General features: G+C 37.6%; 1 protein-coding gene across 6 annotated transcripts in view; it reads right to left on the reverse strand.

Annotated features, from left to right (window-relative positions):
* ATP13A3 (ATPase 13A3) overlaps positions 1-22,917 on the reverse strand; it is an 84,811-nt gene that overhangs the window by 57,667 nt on the left and 4,227 nt on the right. For all 6 annotated transcript variants that reach the window (XM_055382690.2, XM_055382692.2, XM_063704472.1 and 3 more), the window contains exon 3: positions 1,306-1,403. In XM_055382690.2, coding sequence (XP_055238665.1) covers positions 1,306-1,356 — 51 coding nt within the window. In that variant the 5' untranslated portion in view covers positions 1,357-1,403. The remainder of the gene's footprint in view (positions 1-1,305; positions 1,404-22,917) is intronic.

Consider the following 22,917-nt stretch of genomic DNA (forward strand, 5'->3'; position numbering starts at 1 on the left):
GGACACAGCGACCACATGATTAATTATCAAATGATAAAATGACATGGCAGAGAAACACATTCCAAAGTTCTTTGTTTTCCAGCTAGGTATTTATTGTCTTGTCACATAAACTGTAAATATTTTCCAATCCATAATTTACCTTTAAATTTTGTTTCTGACCAGTTTACTGTCAGTTATATTTTAAGTAAATTTATTGGTATTTACACTTTGATTTTATATTTAATTTATGCCTAATACGTTCTTTCCCACTGATATAGTAAATTCATATTTAGTACACTTCCCTAGAATGTCTGCAATTTCATTGTTACATATCTTTTTAATTCTTCTTGAATTTATCTTGTTATGAGGTGGGCTTTTTTTTTAAATAAACATTTTATTTTGAAATAAATTTTAGATTTATAGAAAAGTTGCAAAAATATTATGAAGTTCCTGTACATCCTTTGTGCAGTTTCCCCTAATGTTTTAACATTTCCTGGTACATTTGTTAAGAATCAATAGATTAACACTGCTGTATTACTATTAACTAAACTCAGTTTTAGGATTTCACTAGTTTTCCACTAACATGTTATTTCTGTTGCACAATATAATCGAGAGTATCACAGTACATTTGGACGAATAGATTTTAATCTACTATTTCCCAAATGATTTACTAATTGTCCCAATACCACTGCGACTAATCAATCTGATCCACTGACAAACTGTCTCATAGTTTCAGGTTAGCCCCCCAACAAGCGTTGCCAGATTTAATAAACGAAAATGCAGGAGGCCCACTTAAATTTAAATTTCAAATAAATAATAATCTTTTTGTCTGTCCCATGCAACATTCAGACATACTTATACTAAAAATTTCTCCCTTCATTATGTGACTTTTACATTTAACAGGGCATCTTATACTTCACCTGACATCTTTCTGGCTCCCCCCAACAAAAAGTAGAGAAGTTGAAGTTGGCTTTTTTTATTAAGCTGATTTTAGAAAATTTTTGTAAGTCAAAATTAGAAATCTTTATTTGGGATTGTATTTAAATCTTTTATTTAGGATTATATTAGCCAATGTTACCTCTTAAATCACCAAATGCAAAAACACACTTCTTCTAAGTTTTAACAGACCATAAGTAAAAAAAGAATTATACTAAAAGCAACTAATAGACATATTACACAATCCCAATTCAAAAGCACAGGATGAAGAAGCCCACTGAGTTAGCTGCTGCTGCCACTGTTGTTAATTGCCTTTTTCTAGTCCCTAAAATAATAAATTGCAGAGATAAAGTCTTCATACGTCACAAGTAAATTAGAACAGCTGGTTACCATTTCATCTTCTTGACCCTGATTGATGATCTTCCTTTCTTCCTTGTCCATACCTACAGTGGTTTAAAGATCTAGTGCTTCAAAACAATGGAAGATCACTGAGGGAAGAAAGGGAACAAATGTTAGTGAATTATTTTATATCTTAGTAGACGATATAACTTCATTCTATCAACTGTCTATTATACAAGGGGTCCCCAACCCCTGGGTCACGGACCTGTTAGGAACAGGGCCACACAGTAGGAGGTGAGTGACAGGCAAGAAAGCATTAGTGCCCCAGCTCTACCTCCCATCAGATCAACAGAGGCATTAGATTCTCATAGGAGCACAAACCCTACTGTGAGCTGCACGTGCAAGGGATCTAGGGTGTGTGCTCCTTACGAGAATCTAATGCCTGATGATCTGAGATGGAACAGTTTCATCCCGAAACCATCCCTCCCCACCCGTAATTGTCTTCCATGAAACCAGTCCCTGGTGCCAAAAAGGTTGGGGACCACTGTTTTATACCATCGAAGTGTTCTTTTAATATTTAATAAGATTTTGTTTAAATTTGAATTCTTCCAAAGCAGTGATGTATTCATCACTTGCTCATGGGATGTATCAAACTTTAGATGACACTTAAGTAGTTTCTAAAGTGCTAGCTGGTTCTAATGACATTTTCAATGGGATACCAGTGCTTGAATCTGTATTACTTAACTACCACAAACATGGCATATTTCATTAATTCATTTAGACTAGCAACTACTGTGATACAGGACAATTTATATTGAGAGGAACTACTAACAGAGTCTTCCTTTTTCATTCCACAGATTCAGAAGTAGTCTAGTTTAACCATCTTGAGCTAAAAGTACTTCACACAACTCAAAATTATTCACTGTAGCATAGTAAAGAGCTATGGCACTAGCAATGAAACCAACCCAAAAACTTCTCAGAGATTATTAATCATCCAATAAATATTTACTAAGCACCAATTACATAAATGGCAATCCCTGGCCAAAAGTCAATCGCTATGGCAGGTTTACCCCTACTGGAGAGCACTCAGCTGACTCCAGCATTCGATTCCAAGTCCACTGGGCAACCTTCTGATTGTTCCTGACTACCTACAAAACTTGTCCAGGGAAAAAATTCATTGAGCCCACTGACATATTTTTCCTTTTTTTTTTTTTTTTGTATTTCAAATATTAAACATTCAGCTACACATTAAAGAAATTTGCAAGATGTAAAACGATGCCAGTTTTCTAACTTTTTGCTTTTTTAGAAAATATCTTCCAAAAATGTTACTTAAAATATAATTTTATTTTTGTAATAAATATTTGAAATATCAGTTTTAATTCATATATGGTATCAATAGCTATAGTCCACATAAATAAAAGCTCTTTAGCATCCACAAAAATTTTCAAGAAGGTAAATGGGTTTCAGCCCCCCGAGTTTGATAGCCACTGCTTTAGATGAGGCTAATCTCACAGCAGGAATATTACTGCCTTCGTTTCAGATCCCATACCTCTACTCATCTACCCCAGTGCACAGCGGGCTTGACACACGGTAGGCACTCAAAAATGCTTACTGAATAAATGAACTGATTTAAAAAATGTGCACTAAGTAACAATACCTATTTATTTTAAGATGATATAAATTAACAGCCAAGTAAAAACCAAATGCAGAATTTTAAAGTAACCCCATACATAAAGATTGTTGAAACTTCTTGGTGTTCTATCATAAAGCAACCAATAAGAGGAGTCTATCTGCCAAGCGTGGTGGCTCACGCCTGTGATCCCAGCGCTCTGGGAGGCCAAGGCAGGCAGATCACCTGAGGTCAGGAGTTCAAGACCAGCCTGGCCAACATGGTGAAAAATCCCATCTTTACAAAAATACAAAAATTAGCCGGGCATGATAGCGGGTGCCTGTAATCCCAGCTACTCAGGAGGCTGAGGCGAGAGAATTGCTTGAACCCAGGAGGCGGAGGTTGTAGTAAGCTGAGATCATCTCACTGCACTCCAGCCTGGGCGACAGAGAAAGACTCCATCTCAAAAAAGAGAGGGGTCTGTCTGTACAGTTACTTACGTCGTTTTAATAATTTCACTCCTAACTACGACATTCTTATCAAGTATGTGAATACATAAACATTGGTGCAAAAATAAATAACCAGTAAGATACTGAACTCAGTGCCATTGTGGAAAAGGAGAAACCTTACACACTATCGGGTCCGACTTCCTCTAAACAAGCCGTATGACCATACAAAACCTTCTGGGCATGGTAACAAGATCTTCTCCACCTAGGGCAGTGTAATGGTCCTAGAGCATATTACCAGAGTTATTCCACCATAATAATGTTCCATACAATCAAAGCACTTTTGGGTGGCAGTTATTTTCAAGGGCTGTGCCTGCTACTACAGACTATGGTGAGAATAAGCCCAACCTCTTTCCCTGTAGAGAAGATCGGCTATCATCACCTGAATGTGTAAAGTAATAACACCGTACAGGCCTACTATCAAAGGATAAACCAAAGACCTTTTGCTCTGACACTGTCCCTGCTAAAGAATACTAGTCTGAGGTTCTTAACCTTTAGCCTGTGATTCTTCCTTAAGGGCTCAAAAATGAACCTTGTAGTCATCACTCAGTAGTCACCGGGGTCTGTTTTGGTTTGGGTTTGTTAGTTTTCTTTAAATAGAGACAGGGTCTCACTATGTTGCCCAGGCTGGTTTAGAACTCCTGGGCTCAGGCAATCCTCCCACCTCAGCCTCCCAAAATGCTGAGACTGCAGGAATGAGCCACCACACCCCATGGGGTCATTTTTGATAACCAATTCTGATCTCCAGTTCCAATCACCACCACCTAAAATATGCTTCCTCAGGGACGGATTACTTCACATTCTCATATGGAGACTTCTGCTTCCAACCAAGTTGAGACAAAAGGGATCATATTTGCCCTTCTGCCCTAAAGCAACAACAAAATACATAATGGTTTTCAAGGAACTGGACATCAGGCAATGAAGAAAACTGATAATTGAGAGATTAAAAAAACAAACTAGGTAAGCCCTACAACTGTCCCAGTTTACTGACGGAAAACACTTTACAGGTCACAAAAAAAGGGAGGACAGGGAACTCAGAGGGAGCCCAGCAGTTTCCCTGAGTTTGGGAGATGAAACTGGTAGTCTGGGGAAGCACCAAAGCAATGAGGTTTGCTGGTCAGATCACCAGAAGAGAGTCTGACCCACCAAGAACACGACTGACCTGCAAGATGGACTCCCTCAAGCCTTCAGCTGCGTACCGCTCAGCACTTGCGTGTGAAGAAACTACCGAAGGCCAGGGAAAGAACCACCCAAAATGATTAAGGGAATTAAACCACCAGGGCTCACAAAAGGCTGGGAATCGTACCCATTTTTACCAACCACAGTGGAAAACCCCATTAGCCACAAGGAATCAGGAAGGGTATTCAGGTTTTTGCTTTAGTTAGTGGGATAAAATTTGCCTCAAACAAAAACTGCTCTGGTACTAACAAAGCTTAAACATAAGACCTGAAATAATACAACTGTTTTCAAGTAAATAAATCTAGGCGCAGGCTCACGTTCGTAATCCCAGCTCTTTGGGAGGCTGGTGCAGGCAGATCACCTGAGGCCAAAAGTTCAAGACCAGCCTGGCCAACATGGTGAAACCCCATCTCTACTAAAAACACACACACACACACACACAAAAATTAGCCAGGCGTGGTGGTGCATGCCTGTAGTCCCAGCTACTCAGGAGGGTGAGGCAGGAGAATCGCTTGAATCCCAGAGGCGGAAGCTACAGTGAGCCAAGATCGCGCCACTGCACTCCAGCCTAGGCAACACAGTGAGGCTCCACCTCAAAAAAAAAAAAAAAAAAAAAAATTATAAACTTTTAAAACACCAATGGGTCAAAGTCGTCAAAGTGGAAAATACAAAGTATTCTGAACTGAATAAAAATGATATATTGAAATGTGTAACATGCCACTAAAACAGTACTTAGAAAAAAATTTATAGCACTAAATTCCAGTATCTGAGAGAAGAAAGGTCATGACCTCAGCTTCCACCTTAAGAAAAGCAGAGAAAGAATAGCAAATTACTCCCAGAGTAACCGCTATAGGGAAATAAAATTCAGAGAAAAAAATCAATGAAATAAAAAAACAGAAAGAGGAAACGTCACTGAAACCAAAAAGGCTGGTTCTTTGAAATCCATAAAATTGTTAACTGCTACCTCGACTCATCAAAATGAAAGAAAACGGGGAGGAGAGATGCAAATTACCAGTATCAGTAATAAGCAGATATACCACAAAAGATTCTGCAAGTATCAGAAGACTAATCAAGGAACTTAATAAGCAACTTGACACTGATACACCAACTTTTTTGTAGGTTTAAAGTTACTTCAGAATTAAAATTTTTTAAATTAAAAAACCCATCTTTATTGACCAGGGGATGGCCATGAGTTTGATAACTGCTAAAGCAAAGTTAAAAGCTGAGTGAATGGATACATGAGAGTCCATTATACTAGTCTTTCTACTTTTTAATGTGTAGAAATTGTTGATAATAGAAAAGGTTTTCAAAAAATTAAAAATTAAACAGCTGGGTGCAGTGGTGCATGCCTATAGTCTCAGCTACTCAGGAGGCTGAAATGAGAGAACCACTTGAGCCCAAGAGTTTGAGTCCAGCCTGGGCAGAACAGTGAGACTCCATCGCTAAAAAAATAAAAATAAAAAATTTAAAAATTAATTCCCACCCATCTGAAGCTTTTAGATAGAAGAAAACTTTCAGAAGACATTTATTTCTGGCACAGAGGGCCACGAATATTAAGGACTCTGCCTGTAGGGCACCGACTCAAAAGTCCACCGACTCAATCTACTATGTGCCAGGTATTATCCATAAACTCAATTCACCAAACTTCTGTTGGTTTTTGAACCTTACTCTTCTTCACCCTTGTCTTTTATCAATTTCCCACAAACCTATAGACTTCCCACTCCTGTAAATCCAAATTTTTCAATGTAGAATGTATGTATAAATAGATGAATAAGCATGTTTTATAACTTTAGAAAGGAACTGCCGTTAAAATCCAGTGTTTTCATTAAGCCCATGTACTTTTAACTATTTAAAACTTTTTCTCCAAGTATCTATAGAAGGAGTTCATTCGCCTTAGTTCAGCATAATATTTTCCACTTCATCTTCTACAGTTAGACCACATAAAGAACTATTCCAATTAATTATTTTTAAATGAGCTTATTATAGGTAGTTCACTGCCTATAGCAATCTATTTTCATACTTTTCAAAATACAATTTTTTAACCATATTACACCATTACTCTTTTTATGAGTGTAATTTCTCTAAAATGTAGTTGTTTTTTAAAGCAAATTAAGTCTTAGCAAATTTTACCAAAGTGCTAAAAATAAACAATTCAAATAAAAAGTTGCTCTAAAAACCTCCAATTAATTATTCACTTTGAATATATTATACACCTCAAAGGAAATTACCCAAGAATTCACTTTTCACATAAACTTTTAGTCAACTCCAATGTGACAACTCCAACAGCTCTTACATTTAGAACATATGTATGTTAAAAACATATTTAAATTTTAAATGTACATAAGTAAAAGCCCTGATTATTTCAATGACTCTGAGAGGATAAAAAACCACATAAACATATTTAAAATACACTGCTTATCAAGATAAAAATACACATTAAATACAATTCTACTATATATCTAATCAGACATTTGAAGCATTAATACCAAATTGATAAACCCATTACTTACAGAAGTATAACTTTTCTGGACTGCTGGAGCACATGTTTTTTAACCAAGTCAAATTCGATATCAGAGAAAACAAATTGAAGAAATTTTTCTTACCAATCGCACTATATCATCACTCTTCCCAATTCCTGATATTTGCACGGCTTTCAAAAGCTGGCTTTTAATATTAAAAATAAAACTGAGCATAAAAATTTGGAATTTTATGCCAAATATTTCTGTTTCGGTTCTGTCTGAACTGCTTTCAAAATGATTAAGGTATTAAAATTTAGAATTTTGTAATTCACCAATATTTAGTAAGTTTTCAGAAGATGTGCCCTTCTGCCATCTGTCACTCGTAGAGCTCCTATGATTTGAATAAATCCTAGCTAGTTAGCTCACCGAAGTTCCAATTCCACAGTGCATGCCTCAGTCTTGATGTTATCTAAATAGCAAGGAGCTTATAGGCTATTGTGCTTAACCAAACCCTTCCTTGAATTTATAATAAACTTGATTTGCTGTGTGAGTTGAAAAAAAAAAAAAAGAACAGTGTGGGACAAAGTGAAGCTACTGGGAAAAAAAACTCACTAAATTAAATATGCTAATTTTTGAAAGTTTACTTATTTTTTCACATTATGTAATTACTATGAACAATTAAAGTATACTATTTATCCTATACCATGCTAAAAGTTAGTCAGATTTCTTTCCTTAAAACAAGATCAGTTGTTTTCAGACACAGAAATCTCCAAACCTCAAAGACATCTTTGCTTCAAACCTGAGTTTCTCAAGAGCTGTAACAATATTATAATAGTGAGTGTGGAGAGTGTTGAATTTTTTTAAGGATAGTCTATGTACGTGCCTACAATTCCAAAGTAGGTAATTTCACAAAGTGATTTAAATAACGACTTGTAATCAAGTAAAAGTTCAAGCAAAGCAATTTTGAATAATACATTTTTAATTTAATTTTTTCCTTCAGTCAGTATTTGCCATCTTCAGCAGTACTGAAGTAAAAAACTAAAATTAAAAATGCATTATTCACCGAGGCGGGTGGAATGCCTGAGGTCAGGAGTTTGAGACCAGCGTGGTCAGCATGGTGAAACCCCATCTCTACTAAAAAATACAAAAATGAGCCGGGCAAGGTAGCATGCGCCTGTAATCCTGGCTACTTAGGAGGCTGAGGCAGGAGAATCGTTTGAACCTGGAGGTGGAGGCTGCAGTAAGCCAAGACCGCGCCACTGCACTCCAGCCAGCATGACAGAGCAAGACTCCATCACACACACACACCAAAAAAAAAGCGCATCATTCAAAATTCACAGCTGGGTGCAGTGGCTCACGCCTACAATCCCAGCACTTTGAGAGGCCAAGGCAGGAGGATCACATGAGGCCAGGAGTTCGAGACCAGTCCAGCCAACATGGTGAAACCCCACCTCTACTAAAAATACAAAAATTAGGCAGGTGTGGTGGTGCACATCTGTAATCCTAGTTACTAGGGAGAGGCTGAGGCAGGAGAATTGCTTGAACCCAGGAGGCGGAGGGTTGCAATGAGCAGAGATCACACCACTGCACTCCGGCCTGGGAACAGAGTGAGACTCTGTCTCAAAAAAGAAAAAAAAACTCACAAAAATAAATAAGTATAAAAGAAATTCAAGTAACTGAATTTCTCAATGGTGTTTAAGTTTATAACATATATAATTCTGGAGTTTTAAAAATTAAAACTTCACTGAGATTTCTGTGACACCTTGTATTGCTGAATGAGAGAAAGAATTATCCCGCTTTGTTTTGCAGTCCTAGATTTTTTTTCTGAGAATTACACATACCTACCAATGTTAAATAAAGATTTGATAAACCCATCTTTAAAGACCACACAAGCCAAGAGTGCTTTAATGATCTTGAAATATAAACAGCACAGCTAGCATTCTAAATATTATTTTATTCTCAAACTTGTAAAATTTACAGTAACTGAGAAGATAACCTTGTACAGTTCAAAATCAGTTCTACTTTTTGCTGTTGAAATAAAATATGCCCCAATACGTTTAAAGCCTTAACTTTAGTCACTGAACAATTTCAATTTTAATACCTATACAAATATATACAAAAAGAATTTTTTAAAAATCAGAATCATCCAACTGTAATAACCAAATTGTGACAATTCTTTATCAGGGCAAAACTTAAAACTTCAAGTCAGCTCCTAAAAATAAGAATGACATAATATAATTTAATGAATACATGGAAATTTTACAAGGATACCAGCTAAATTTTAACAAAGCTCTACTCAATACCCACTTTATCACTTCCCATCTTGGACTTTCTCTTATAATATGCTTTTGTTTCTGTGTTTAGGCTTAAGGAAGACCATTGTATCCAATATACACCAAACCAAGACTGTATTTACATTTGTAAAGTGGAGTCTTTGTATAATTATACTTTTTTGTATGTTACAAAACAATGTGATAGCTATAACAAAATAAGCTATAATTAGGAAAGATAACATTAGGATCAATATGAAGAAGAGTTTAGCCTACACTATACCATTAATTCTTGCATAGGTACTTTATCGCTTTGATCATATACGCTATTTAAAAAACAAAATCAACCCTTTTATTCAGAGAAATCCCACAGAGTTTTGTCTAATTGTATAGTATTTGGCAAAAAGGGGGACGTTACCTTTGGACTGACAAATGATACGTGCATTTTACTCTCTCTTTATAAAAAGAATGTGCAAAATATCATTTATATGCAATGTAATAAAACAGTTTGCATTCTCAAAATCTCCACTTATGTCACTGATTTTCTATTTCAATTATTCAAGCTACTCTGTTCTTAAAACTTTCATACTTTCCCCTAAATTGTTAAAAAGTATGTAACTTTTTAAAATTCCACATTCAAGGTTAAGAATTTTAAGACTCTTATGATTGCTAGATAGATTTCAAAACATTACTACTATCTACGATGAAAAATGCTGCAGCAGGCAACAGGAAACAGTGATAAGTTCCAGACTGAATATTCGAAACTGGCAGAAGTAAAATGGCTTAGAGAGAAAACTGGCACCTACCCCTGAGATAATCAAAAAGGCAAATACATCAATAAATTGGTGACAATGGCTACCTCTGGGCTGGGTGGGAGTGAGGAAGAGACATTAGTGCCTTTTGAATGCCTTCCAGAAGGAAGACTGAATAGTTGATTGAATATATGCCTAAACTTCTAATTCTACAATGCATGGCCAACCCTGAGTTCTAAACTTGTAGGAACCTTTGAAGCACGTCACGGTGCTCTATCAGACCATTCTCTTTGCCTGCATCTTACCCCAGGCAAGAGAAAGTTGTCATCCTGAAAGCTCCTTTAACAAGTATACTTCTATTAATTAGATTTATTTCTATCTCCTCTACATTTTGGCCCAGCTGAAAAAGCATGTGCCTATAATACAGCGTAAGTAGCAGCAAATTCTAAAAAAAAAAAAAAAAAAAGAAAAGAAAAGAAAAGAAAAAGAAAATTTGAGACAGCATCTTGCTCTGTCTCCCAGGCTGGAATGCAGTGGCACAATCTTAGCTCACTGCAACCTCCGCCTTCCGGGTTCAAGCAATTCTCTTGCCTCGGCCTCCTGAGTAACTGGGACCACAGGTGTGTACCATCACACCCAGCAAATTTGTTGTGCTTTTATAGAGATGGGGTTTCACTATATTGCCCAGGATGGTCTCAAACTCCTGGACTCAAGCAATCTGCCCACCTCAGCCTCCCAAAGTGCTGGGATTACAGGCGTGAGCTACCACGCCCAGCCCTAAATTATTTTTATCAAACTAATTCATCTAAGTATTAAGTGTGCATCTTATGCCAGGTTCTTTACTACATTACAACAGTAGGATTTACAACTTCATCCCCAAAACAAACAAACATAAATGAAAAGAGCACAAGAGTCAACTTTAGATTCAGTAGCTGGCTTTGTCGAGCAACAGTGTAGTGGCCTTCAGGTGGCTGGAGGTGACTAGCAATTTGCAGTATCTTTGACTTCACTTAACAGAACAAAATGCAAATCTTTGTGAAGACCCTGACCTTCAGCCTGGAGGAGGAGCCCAGTGACACCACTGAGAATGTAAAGGCCAAGATTCAGAGTAAAGAAAGTATGCCCCCTGACCAGAAGAGGCTCATTTCTGCAGGCAACCAGCTGATTGCTGCAGGCAACCAACACTCTTTCTGATTACAACATCCAGAGTCAACCCTGCACCTCGACGCCATCTGAGGAATGGCTGTCAGTTCTTCAGTCTCCTTTTCGCAGTGCCCAATGACGGCATTAACTCTGCACCGTAGCCATTTGCCCCAATTTAAATTTAGAAATGACCAGTTTCAGTAATAGCTGAACATGTTCAAAATGTTAATAAAAGTTTTGTTGCACAGTAGCCAAAAAAAAACACAGTCAACCTTAACTTTTCCTTAAATAACAATTAATTCAACATGAACTATGATGCAAGTTCCTTCACGCTGGTCTCAACTTCTTCTCCATTAAAATAAGGCAGATAGAATAATTTCTACAATAAATATCAACCAAAAAGGTTTTGAGCTACACAAGCATAGCCTTTGTACATGGCCTGCTGGTACACTCTTTCACCACTAGGGGATGTTCCAACATTAGTAAGGAAAAAAGGCTGAGTTACAACAAGACTTAATAAATAGAACTGCTGCAGTTATCTGAAGTGATCAAGAATGATTAAAGATGAGAAATTATCTCAAAGAACTAAAAACAGAACTACTGTTCGACCAAGCAATCCCATTACTAGGTATAAATCCAAAGGAAAATAAATCGTTCTACAAAAAAGACACATGCACTCATATGTTCATCACAGCACTATTCACAATAGCAAAGACATGGAATCAACCTAGATGTGCACCAACAGTGGACTGCATAAAGAAAATGTGGCACACAGACACTATGGAATACTATGCAGCCATAAAAAATAATAAAATTATGTCTTTTGCAGTAACACGGATGCAGCTGGAGGCCATTATTTAAGCATTCGAATTAATGCAGAAACAGAAAACCAAATACTATATGTTCTCACTTGTAAGTGGGATCTAAACATTGGATATACATGGACATAAAGATGGGGAACAATGGACACTGGCGATGACTAGATGAAGGAAGGGGTGGGGCAAGGGTACCTACTGGGTACTCTGCTTACTACCTGGTTGATGGGATTAATCATACCCCAAATCTTAGCATCACACAATATGATCCATGTAACAAACCTGCACAGGTATTCCCTGAATCTACAATAAAAGTTGAAATTTTAATGAGAAATTATATATTTTAGTACCAGTGGAGATCGTGACATGGAAAGCAGAATTGCCTTTTTAAAAGATGCCCTGCATTCATGTGTCTCAACAAAAAATTAATGTACGCAATAAAACACAAAACAAATGATAATGGGGCAGAGAGAAACAGCTATATTAACACTCCCTGTACATTCTAGTCTGAAAGTAGAATTTAGGAATCTTGCAAAGTTGTAAAGCAAGGGAGAGAACAATAACAAAGAGCAAATGAACCTATTACAGAACAAGACGATGTATTTAAAGTGTAAAATTATATGGTAAGACATTATTTGCCCATTAAATTGGTGAAAAAAAAAAAAAAACCTGACAAGGAGCAACCTTATATATTGGTCTTAGGAGTGAATCTGTCCTACCTTTTTAAAAAACCAATTGACAAGATACTTAAATTTTGTCTACGGCCATACCACCTTGAACGTGCCAATCTCATCTGATCTCAGAAGATATTTAAATTTAAAACCTATACACTTTGATCCAACAATCCCAGTTTTTAAAATCTATGACAAATACATATATAGGTACATAGGAACAAAACATGTATATTGCAGCACTGTTTGCAGCAGGGGGAAAAAACCTAGAACCCACCTGAACGTCCATCAATAGAAGAATAGATGAATAATTTATGGAATTAAGGAGAATGAGTTAAATCTATGTGTAGAGACCAAGATAGAGCTATGTAATATATAAAAACAGGAAAAAAGGAATATGTCTAATACACTATTTTTATAGCAACCAAATAACTCTGTGGATATGTGTTTTTAAAAGACCAAAGAGAAAGGTGTAAGATACACACCAAACTGTTAACATCATCTCGTATTGCAAGGCAGAGGCTACCATTAATGGTTTCTTCAAATTCCTCTGCATCTTTAGATTTATGAAGTAGAGTATAAAAGTTTTGTGCTTTCTTTCCTTTGCGGGGTGACAGTGGGTATTTAAAAGCAAAAACACCTAGTTAGAATAAATAAAAGAGTTTTTCGGGTTTTTTTTAAGAGATGGGGTCTCACTCTGTCACCGAGGCTGGAAGACAGTGGCACCGTCACAGCTGACCACAACCTCAACTCCTGAGCTCAAGGGATGCTCCCTTGAGCAGGAAGGGGCTGCAGGCCTGAGCCACCACGCCTAACTAATTCCCCCATAAAGATGAGGTCTCTTCATCTTGCCAGGCTGGTCTCAAACACCTGGGCTCAAGGGATCCTCCCACCTTGGCCTCCCAAGCAGCTGGAAATAGGAGTATGTTAAAATAAGCAGAAAAGAAATCATGTGGCATGGGCACTTAATATAATAGAAACTGACAAATCAAGAGTTTCAGTAACAGCTTGTGTAAACAAACCAAATGATAAATAAGCCTAATTCCCCCAAACTAAAAATTATACTTTTTAGTTCAGAGTTAAGGTAAAGTTTTTGTTGAGTAATATGTAAATTAATGTCTTCCATTATAATGCAAATTAACAACTATTCATTTGAAACTGTAATGCTATTAATAAAAATCTCAAATAACTGCTGACATTTCAGTCACCAAATTAAAGATGGTCTCTGAAATTTAAACATTCATGAATTCTCATTTTACCATAGCTAAAATCAAGACACTGCTTAGATACAACCTTACAGCTGCTGCCGGCAAGTGGCTGCTGTGATGCGGTGCTCACTGCACACTCACGCTTCACACTGGCCACACCGCTCAGACTATGGCCATGCCAGCTAAGTAACGTGCACTGTTGCTAAGACTATGTTGAGTTTAAATCACTAATTAAAGTATTCAAAAAGATTACACTGTAGTTGCATAACACAACAAAAAGTAACGTTCTGCATAGAAAGATACTGAAATAGCACAGCACGGTGGAGAGGAAAAGCTAGGATGAGAAAAAGGGGAGGCTAGGGAATAATACAGGAATAGGGAAGAGTAGAGAAGAAAAAAAGAAGAGTGGAAGAAAATTTTCCAGAGGTTATACTTCCAAGTCTTCAGTGTGTTAAAAACATATAAACCTCAGAAATGTTTGTTTTTTCTTACTGATAGCAAACCTAAAAATAATTTTTTTCATTACTTCTGTATGGTTCACTTCAGAATTACTGTACAATTTGAAACAAAGCAAAATTAGTTTTCCTCATGATCTACATACACTACAGAATGATTCATATTTCACTCTTCCAGATTCTGATTTGAAAATCCAACCACAAAGAAGCACAAAATCACTAGGAAGCTATTCTGTACAAAAAGTAAAATCCTGCAAATGTATAAATGTAACTCATAGGTACTTGGGTCAACTTTAAGTTACATGAATTTGGGTTTTTCTACTTGAGTCCTTTGTCTAATCTGAAACCTACCCATGCTAACCCAGCATAGACAATACAAAGGCCGTAACATTTACATTCAACAAATATTTCAAAAATACAGTAATATAAGTTGCTATTGAAGAAGTTAATCACCTTATTCACGGCACAACCATCATAAAAATGTTAACTTTCTAACCTCCTATGATTGTCCTGTATGCCACTATCCAGGATTTAAAAAGAACCACATACACACACACACGCACACACACACCCACAATCAATGTATTTAGGCACTATAACAACCACAATAGTGACGCCTGTATGGGAATATTTAGTTTACACAACACTTTGATGGGCATTATCTACTCTTACTTACCAGAATACTGCCTTTCAAAACCAGGAAAAAATCATCTTCACTTAACCAAGATTAGTGTTTTTCATTTTCACCAGAAAGTCAAGCATGGGGTGACTTTACATCAAAAAGCCTTACCAACAAATTTAAGGAATGACACGTAGGCAGCACCATCTTTCAAGGAACAAAATTCATTTAAAAACCAATTCTTACTCCACATGTACTTGAAATACATTTCTCCATAAGGAAAATAGTGTCTAGATTCCTAAGATAGCCCACAAATGCCCATTTTACCTCTTACAACTCTGCTGAGCTGCAGTTCACATTACACTAGCCTGGGTTGCCAGGCAGGTAGCCAGGTTACCAAGCCTCCATTTCCTCTGCCCACTTCTTAATTATTAATATTCCTCAGGCTCTTCTCTTTGTAACAATCTCACCAGGGGTGGCACTACTGGACCATCGCGATGGCAACTACCAATTCACATTTTCAGCACTGATCTCTCATGTGCTTCAGACCCACAGATTCAACTACATGTTTGCAGACAGCTAACATTCAATAGGCTCATTTTCTCTTTCTTCCAAAAACTCTGCCCCACCACCCAGCCACCACCAATTCCCCCTCCTCCTTTAATGAGTATGAGTTGCCTAAAAAGCCAAGCCAGGAATTTAGAAGTCACCTCCGAACTCTTCCTACCTCACACCTATATCCAACCGGCCACTCATCTTATGACCACCCTTCTCAAATCCACCTCACCATGCCTATCTCCATCAGCTTTGCCTTGATTCAGGTCCTGAGCCCTCGTCTCCCTCATTCAAGTCTGTATGCAGCCAGATATGACCATTTCTCTCTCTACATAAAATTTCAGTAGCTTCCCATTGTCTGTAGTAGCAATTCCCAAACTGGTAAAAGAGTACCTTCAAAGTAAGTTGTTGTTTTTTTTTTTTTTTAACAATTAAATTGAACTAGATTAAACAATATTAAGCAGGCCTCTCACTAGCAAAGTTTTGAAGTCTTACAACGCACAACATGATGTATTTCCCTGCCATGAGGAACTGGGGCGGAAGGGAGCCCCAACTGGGTTCCAAGGTCAAAGTCAAAACTGATTGCAAGACATGTAAGATCCTACAGACTCTGGCCCCGCCTAGTTGTCAACACCATCTGCCATTCATCAGTGGTTATCACTCGCCCCTTACAAACCTTACATGTCATTCATTTAGAACACAATCTGTAGTTCTTCAAAGAGCCCTACTGTTCCCTGACTCCACTTCTTTATATAGAATATTCCTTCTGCCAAGAATGCCCTTCTCTTAGTCTGGCTAAAGAGCTCCTACTTGCTCTTCCAGGACCAGCTCAAGCTACTAAGCTTTGATTGTCCCTTCCACCTCCTAGCAGAGGACTGCCCCCACCTTTCTCCCACCTCTGCAGGTATCAGAGCACTTTTCCAACAACGTTGAACTTACAGACTAAAAACCTTAAAGGCTGGGAACCAGGCAAGCATCCAGCAGTGCAGCTGAATAAAGGAGACAGGGCAAGACTGGGTGAAGAAGGGGTGGAATCCCTCTTCTTTTTCCGGGCAAAATTTGACAACAAAGTAATTTTGTCTTTGGCATGCTCCCGCATCTCATCCCTATTCCCCTTTCCCAGCTCTCCCAATATCCTGTGTTCCCAGGTCCCTTAGTGACCTCATGGAACTCTACACAACCTCCACCACAGCACTATGTTCTTCAGATCAACCCTTCCTCTTCCTCTTAATCAGGATCCTTCTGTTCAGAAGTTAATACATAAATTAGTGACAGCTTCTCATAGCTGTTAACCTAAGATGAATCACTAAGAAACAAAATTTTAAAAGAAGTATGCAGAGAATACGGGGAGTGGACACTCTATCGCACAGAAAGACTGGCCCAGAAGAGTCTAGGAGTCTCTTCCTGACTGGGCCCCCCAGAAGTATTTCCACCTCACTTCATCCACTCCTACAGATTAGCTGCAATGAGTGCTACAGGTAGAGACAGAGCTGGGGCAGACGCTACCATCCTACAGATCATCCATTCTTCTTGGGTTGAATACCTCTGTGTATTTGTTTTAGTTTGAGACCACTTAGGTTAATTCTTCAGCAGACAGAAAGTTCTCACCAACATGTTCACCAATGAACTTAAAACAGTGTCTTCACTCTAGCCAAGCAGTTCCTTGAAATCTAACCCCAAACTACTGCTTGACTAGAAAAAGGTAAATTAAATCAGAAAACCAAGATGTTGTCAAGTATCCTAATTTTTCAAATAAATCTGTAAATATTAAATTAGCATTCTAGCAATAATCATTCTGGTTTATTGCCAATTTGATTTCATAAAAACTCATGTGTTAGAATGGTATTGCCTACCATGTGCCAACTAGTGGTCTAAATGCTGGAGGGTACAAGATGAAATTTCTAACCTTAAGGAACCACATCTAGTAGGCTAGACAAATAAGTAAGCAAACAAATATCAAACAAAATGGTCACCAATGGCACCAGGGAGAAAGAGAGGAGAACCAAGAACAGAAAAGACTTCAGAAAAGAACTATCTCTTGATCTAAGACCGGAAGGATGTAAACTTGATCAAGCAAACAAGCAGTAAGAGGAAAAATGTTAGGGAGAAAATAGAGAGATGAAACCCAAGCAGGGGAACTGCCACATGCAGAGGTACTATAGTGAGAGATCCTAAAAAATGCCAAGAAAACAAGTTATTTAAACTGACTGGTGCACGGGGTGATAGCCTTTGAGGAATAATTACAAATGGAGGTTTAGAAAGATAGGACAGGATCAGATTATAAGGAAGGGTCTTGTTAGACATGATAAACAATACAGATTATCTTGTAGGTGATGGAGATTCTGAACTTTTATCACCTGAAAGAGATCCTAGGCCAGGCCAAGGAGCCATATTCCTGAAGAATACAACGTGAATGGTATCCTCTGGACTTGTGCAATGTAACAGCACAGTGTTTACCTGCTGGACTGTGTATGTGTAAGAGAGAAGAACTCATTCATCGATGTCTCCCCAGCATCCAGCCCTGTGTTTGGCATGTACGGGAACTAAAACACTATTAAATAGTTAGAAGTACCAACACAGTCCTAAGGGCGTAACCAAGAGGCCCTAACCAAGCCCCCTTCCTTGCTACCTATAAAATCACAACTCTCATACACTACAATAACTTATCATTGCCACAACTATTAAGGGAACATGAAGAATGGTGATTCACTATGGGCCGCACCAGAGATGAGAAAGGATTGGGGCGGGGGGTACTCTTTAAGATGCTTCTGAATCTGACTAAATTAAGGAGCTTATTCTATTCTCTTCATCAAACACTGAACAGAAAACCATGGGTTAGCTTAAAATTATTCTTCAACTAACTCTAAGACAGTGCTGACAATTATGAAAAGTACATTTTCATATCAAAAAGACCCATTAAATATTTCAATTAAGCGTGTGCTAGGTTAGTCTAGTCTTTCAAGTAAGTGCTACAGACAAAATTATGTCATTTGCCTATTGTACTTTACATTTTACTTAGTATACTAATCTACTTATTATAATTAGCATTAAATAGGTTTCTATCTTTTGTGCTTAGGAAAATTAGAAACATAAACATTAAAAAAAGGAGAAACAAGGAAACTACAGATGAAAATTGTAAATGAGCTTAGAAAACTGGTGACTTAAGAAGCTAAGGCATGATCTAGAGATGAATGAAAAATCTTTGGTCTAAAAAAATAAAGTAAAATAAAATAAAATTTAAAAAAAAGAAAAATCTTTGGTCTATAAGGAACCAGTGACTAGGATTCCATGTTTAAAGAAATCTAAAGGTCACAAAATTGAAATATAATTCAAAGTCTTCTTTAAAAAAAAGTAGAAATATTTGACTAATCAGAATTTTTAAATGAAAATAATGTATATAAAGTCCTATAAAATAAATATAATTACAGATAGTTTTAAATTTTATAAGGTGGTCAGAGACAGAGACATTGGGTAACAGTAACAAGATGGGAGAGAAAACAGACTGCAAACACACCAGAGACACAAAGAGAAAAACTAAAATATACATAAAATGTATATCGGAGATACATGAGGTTAACATCTTGAGCTTTTGAGGATGTTGCGACTAAAGATACAAAATCATACATTGTTTTGGACATAAAAAGCCTGAATATAACATTATTGCCTGCTGTTCCAGTTAACAAAAAAAACAAAGAGCAATCATCAATCACACCCCACACACACATCTGACTTGTTTTGAATATCTTCAATGTTACTAAGTTAACAAATAATAAGTTACCCTTCACTCAGACTCTTATCCTTACAATTCTCTAAGGTACCCTTTATCACCTCTATCTGGCAAATAAAAAAGCTCTCAGAGGTTCAGTGACTTACTTCACCCAGACTACAAGACTGGTATGTGACAGAGCTGTAATTCAAAATCACTATGGCTCTGAAGCCCACATTTTTATCCAATACACCATGCCCTCTCCCAGGACATAAGACTGTTAAGTTTTTAGCCACCATCATGTTTTTACATACTCATGTTTTCTTACTGTGCTATCCCCAGAGTAATATTTAAGTTCAGATACTTTAAATTTCATGGACTCCATTAATAATTTACATCGCTCTTTTAAAACAATGCAGATCTTGCTAGCAGTAAGGAATAAATTTATTCTTTAAAAAAACAAAACAAAAACACTCAAAGTAGTTGAGTATCCCCTCAGAATGATAGAAAGTACCAATAATCTCCTAATATTCTCAACTTTATTACCTAGCCTTTTAATTATCCTAGATCTTTTTGTGGCATAACCTTAGGGAGATAGCAGATGTTCATAAATACCTAAGTTATTTCTCCATTATTCACACTGTGGAGTCGCATCATATATGCACTTAATTGAAACCAATTCAACTACTTACACTCTGGGGGGAAGCAACAGAGAAAAATAATTTGAATAATGATGATAGTATGCCTTCCTTTACATCCCTGTCCCAGAGTGAGCATGAAATGAAGACTATAAATCTGCTATGCTCAGTCAATCTAAGACCCAGTCACCTGTCAAAACGGTCTCACACAGCTGATGAGGATTCCAGCTCACCAAAAAAGGGACCTCTCTAAAACTACAGGAAAAACTGGACACTGGAATTGAAAGACAGAATGTCAGTTTCCAACCAGTTTTCAAACTGGTGCCTTTTTAAAAGACTTTTTCCAAGGGTAATTTTAACTACACAGGATTTTTATCTGAGAATTTAGGCCCAAAGGCCCCATGAGCAGTGATTGCACTTTATTCAGCTCTTTAGATCAATCAGAAAAAAATCAGGACCCAAAACACTTGTCTTTTATATCAAAATAAATAACTAAAATATATTTCATCCTATTTCACAAATGGAAAAAAAAAAAACAGAGCAACAGGGATGCTATGAAGAAACCACCCTTAGACACATATGTGGGAGCAATTCCATGACTCATTTTAAACAAACTAAAAATAGTTTGTTTCAAGAAGTCTGTCAAGCAAGCAAAGGCAACCCTTAAAAGTTGGCTCTCACTGGAAAAAAAAAATGCAAAAGTTTTGAGATGCGCCATTACTACAGAGTACCAAATTAAAGCAAGGGTGAAAGGAATACCCAAGCTAGAGAAAGGATCTGGGGTTAGAACATAAAGGATCCTTTATGCTGTCACTTACTTCACTTTCCTCTTCTCTAAAAAGGAACTAATCTAAATAATCCATGATCTCTCCGCATTATTTTCCAGTCTCACACCTCTTTATTTCAATGTGCAACTCCTTTGTGAAAAAAATAAGAAAAACTCACTGAGCTAGAATCATCTTTCACCTTACCACCCAACATCAGTTACAAGTATTTTTACTTCAAACTTGAGAAAGATTCTGCAGACATCAGCAATTTCTAGACCACATAATTAGGAAATTCTACTTTACATACTTAAGTGACTTTTTCTGGAAATTTAATTTCTTATCTAACTAGTCTCAGAGTGTCAATTGACCATTTAAAACCAAGATCCACAGGGAGTAAGTGTAAGAATCAACAAAAAAAGACAAAATTCTGATTAACAGATTAATTTTGTGGTCTTGACGTTTACTAGTCGAGTTAATGTTTTACCATCTCAGACTCTAGCAAAGGCTCCAATACGGCCCTGTGGGCCTGAGATGTTAACAGACATGGTATTGGCATAGTGCCCTCTAGAGAATCGTTTCATGGAAACTTTTCAGCAATCACCATCCTCAAACAACCTTCCTCAGTGTCAGACATTTATTTGGACAGTTCTCTCCTTTATTTCGTTTTTCTCCCTTCTTACTGATAACCATAAAGTCATTTTTTAAACTATCGTAACAGTGATCATTTTTTCCAATTACCATTTACTCATGTCATCTCATTTTACCTCTATTTTTAACCTTATTAATACAAATTATTTTTGGTTGTTTTAAGACAAAGTCTTGCTTTGTCACTCAGGCTGGTCTCAAGCTCCTGGACTCAAGCCATCCTCCTGCCTTGGCCTCCCAAGGCACTGGGATTTCAGGCATGAGTCACTGTGCATAACCTACTAACACAAATGGTTTTAACTCCTTTTATAATCACTAGTTATCTAGTGATAACTGAGTAACTGTAGGACCTTCTTCTACCTTACAAATATCTACTTTTCTCCAGATTAATTTGAGCCCAGAACTTTTTCATTTTTTTAAACCTAAATCTTAATTAAAATTATGTGCCAGAAATCTGAGCCTCTCTTACTCCTCTACTCTCCAAATACGATGTTCAACAAAACTCAAACGAGAACTTAACAATTTCCTTGCTTCTTGCATGCTATTTGAACTTAAGTGGTTAATTAGAACATGGTTTTGGCTGGGCAAGGTGGCTCATGTCTGTAATTCCTACACTTTGGGAGGCTGAGGCAGGAGGATCACTTGAGGCCAGGAGTTCTGAGACAAGCCTGGGCAACAAAGCGAGATACTCATCTCTAAAAAAAAATTTTAAAGGCCGGGCGTGGTGGCTCACGCCTGTAATCCCAGCAGTCTGGAAGGCCGAGGCGGGCAGATCACAAGGTCAGGAGTTCAAGATCAGACTGGTCAACATGGTGAAACCCAGTCTCTACTAAATATACAAAAAATTAGCCAGGCATGGTGGTGGGCACCTGTAATCCCAGCTACTCGGAAAGCTGAGGCAGGAGAATCGCTTGAACCCAGGAGGCGGAAGTTGCAGTGAGTGGAGATCGCGCCTCTGCACTCCAGCCTGGATGATAGTACAAGACTCCGTCTCAAAAAAAAAAAAATTTTTTTTTTAAATTAGCCAGACATGATGGCACACACCCGTTGTCCCAACTACCCTTGTTGCTGAGGCAGGAAGGTCGCCTGAGCCCAGGAACTCAAGGCTGCGGTGAGCCATGATCGTGCCACTACACTCTAGCCTAAGTGACAGAGCGAGACTCTTTCTCTGGGGGGAAAAAAAAAAGAAAAAAGGACAGGGTGCAGTGATAAATGCCTGTAACCCTAACACTTTGGAAGGCCAAGGCAGGCGGACTGCTTGAGTTCAGGAGTTTGAGACCAGCCTGGGCAACACGGTGAAAACCCACCTCTACACAAAAAAAAAAAAAAAAAAAAAAAAAAATCAGCTGGGTGTGATGGTGCACACCTGTGGTCCCAGCTACTCTGGAAGCTGAGGTAGGAGGATTGCTTGAGCCCAGAAGGTCAAGGCTGCAGTGAGCCATGACAGAACCACTGCACTCCAGCCTGGGAGACAGAGCAAGACCCTATCTCAAAAAAAACTCAACATGGTTTTGACGACTACAGATTTACTCTCTCCATAGGCCAATTAGCTTCATTTTCACAAAAACTATGTTCCAAAACCAAGGCTAAATCCCATCAGCTACCTCTTGGATCCAGATGAGATATGGCATATTCAGAATACATTCAGAGGTAACACCAAGAAATT

This window comes from Gorilla gorilla, chromosome 2 (genome assembly GCF_029281585.2).
Source record: "Gorilla gorilla gorilla isolate KB3781 chromosome 2, NHGRI_mGorGor1-v2.1_pri, whole genome shotgun sequence".
In the NCBI taxonomy this organism is placed as follows: domain Eukaryota; kingdom Metazoa; phylum Chordata; class Mammalia; order Primates; family Hominidae; genus Gorilla; species Gorilla gorilla.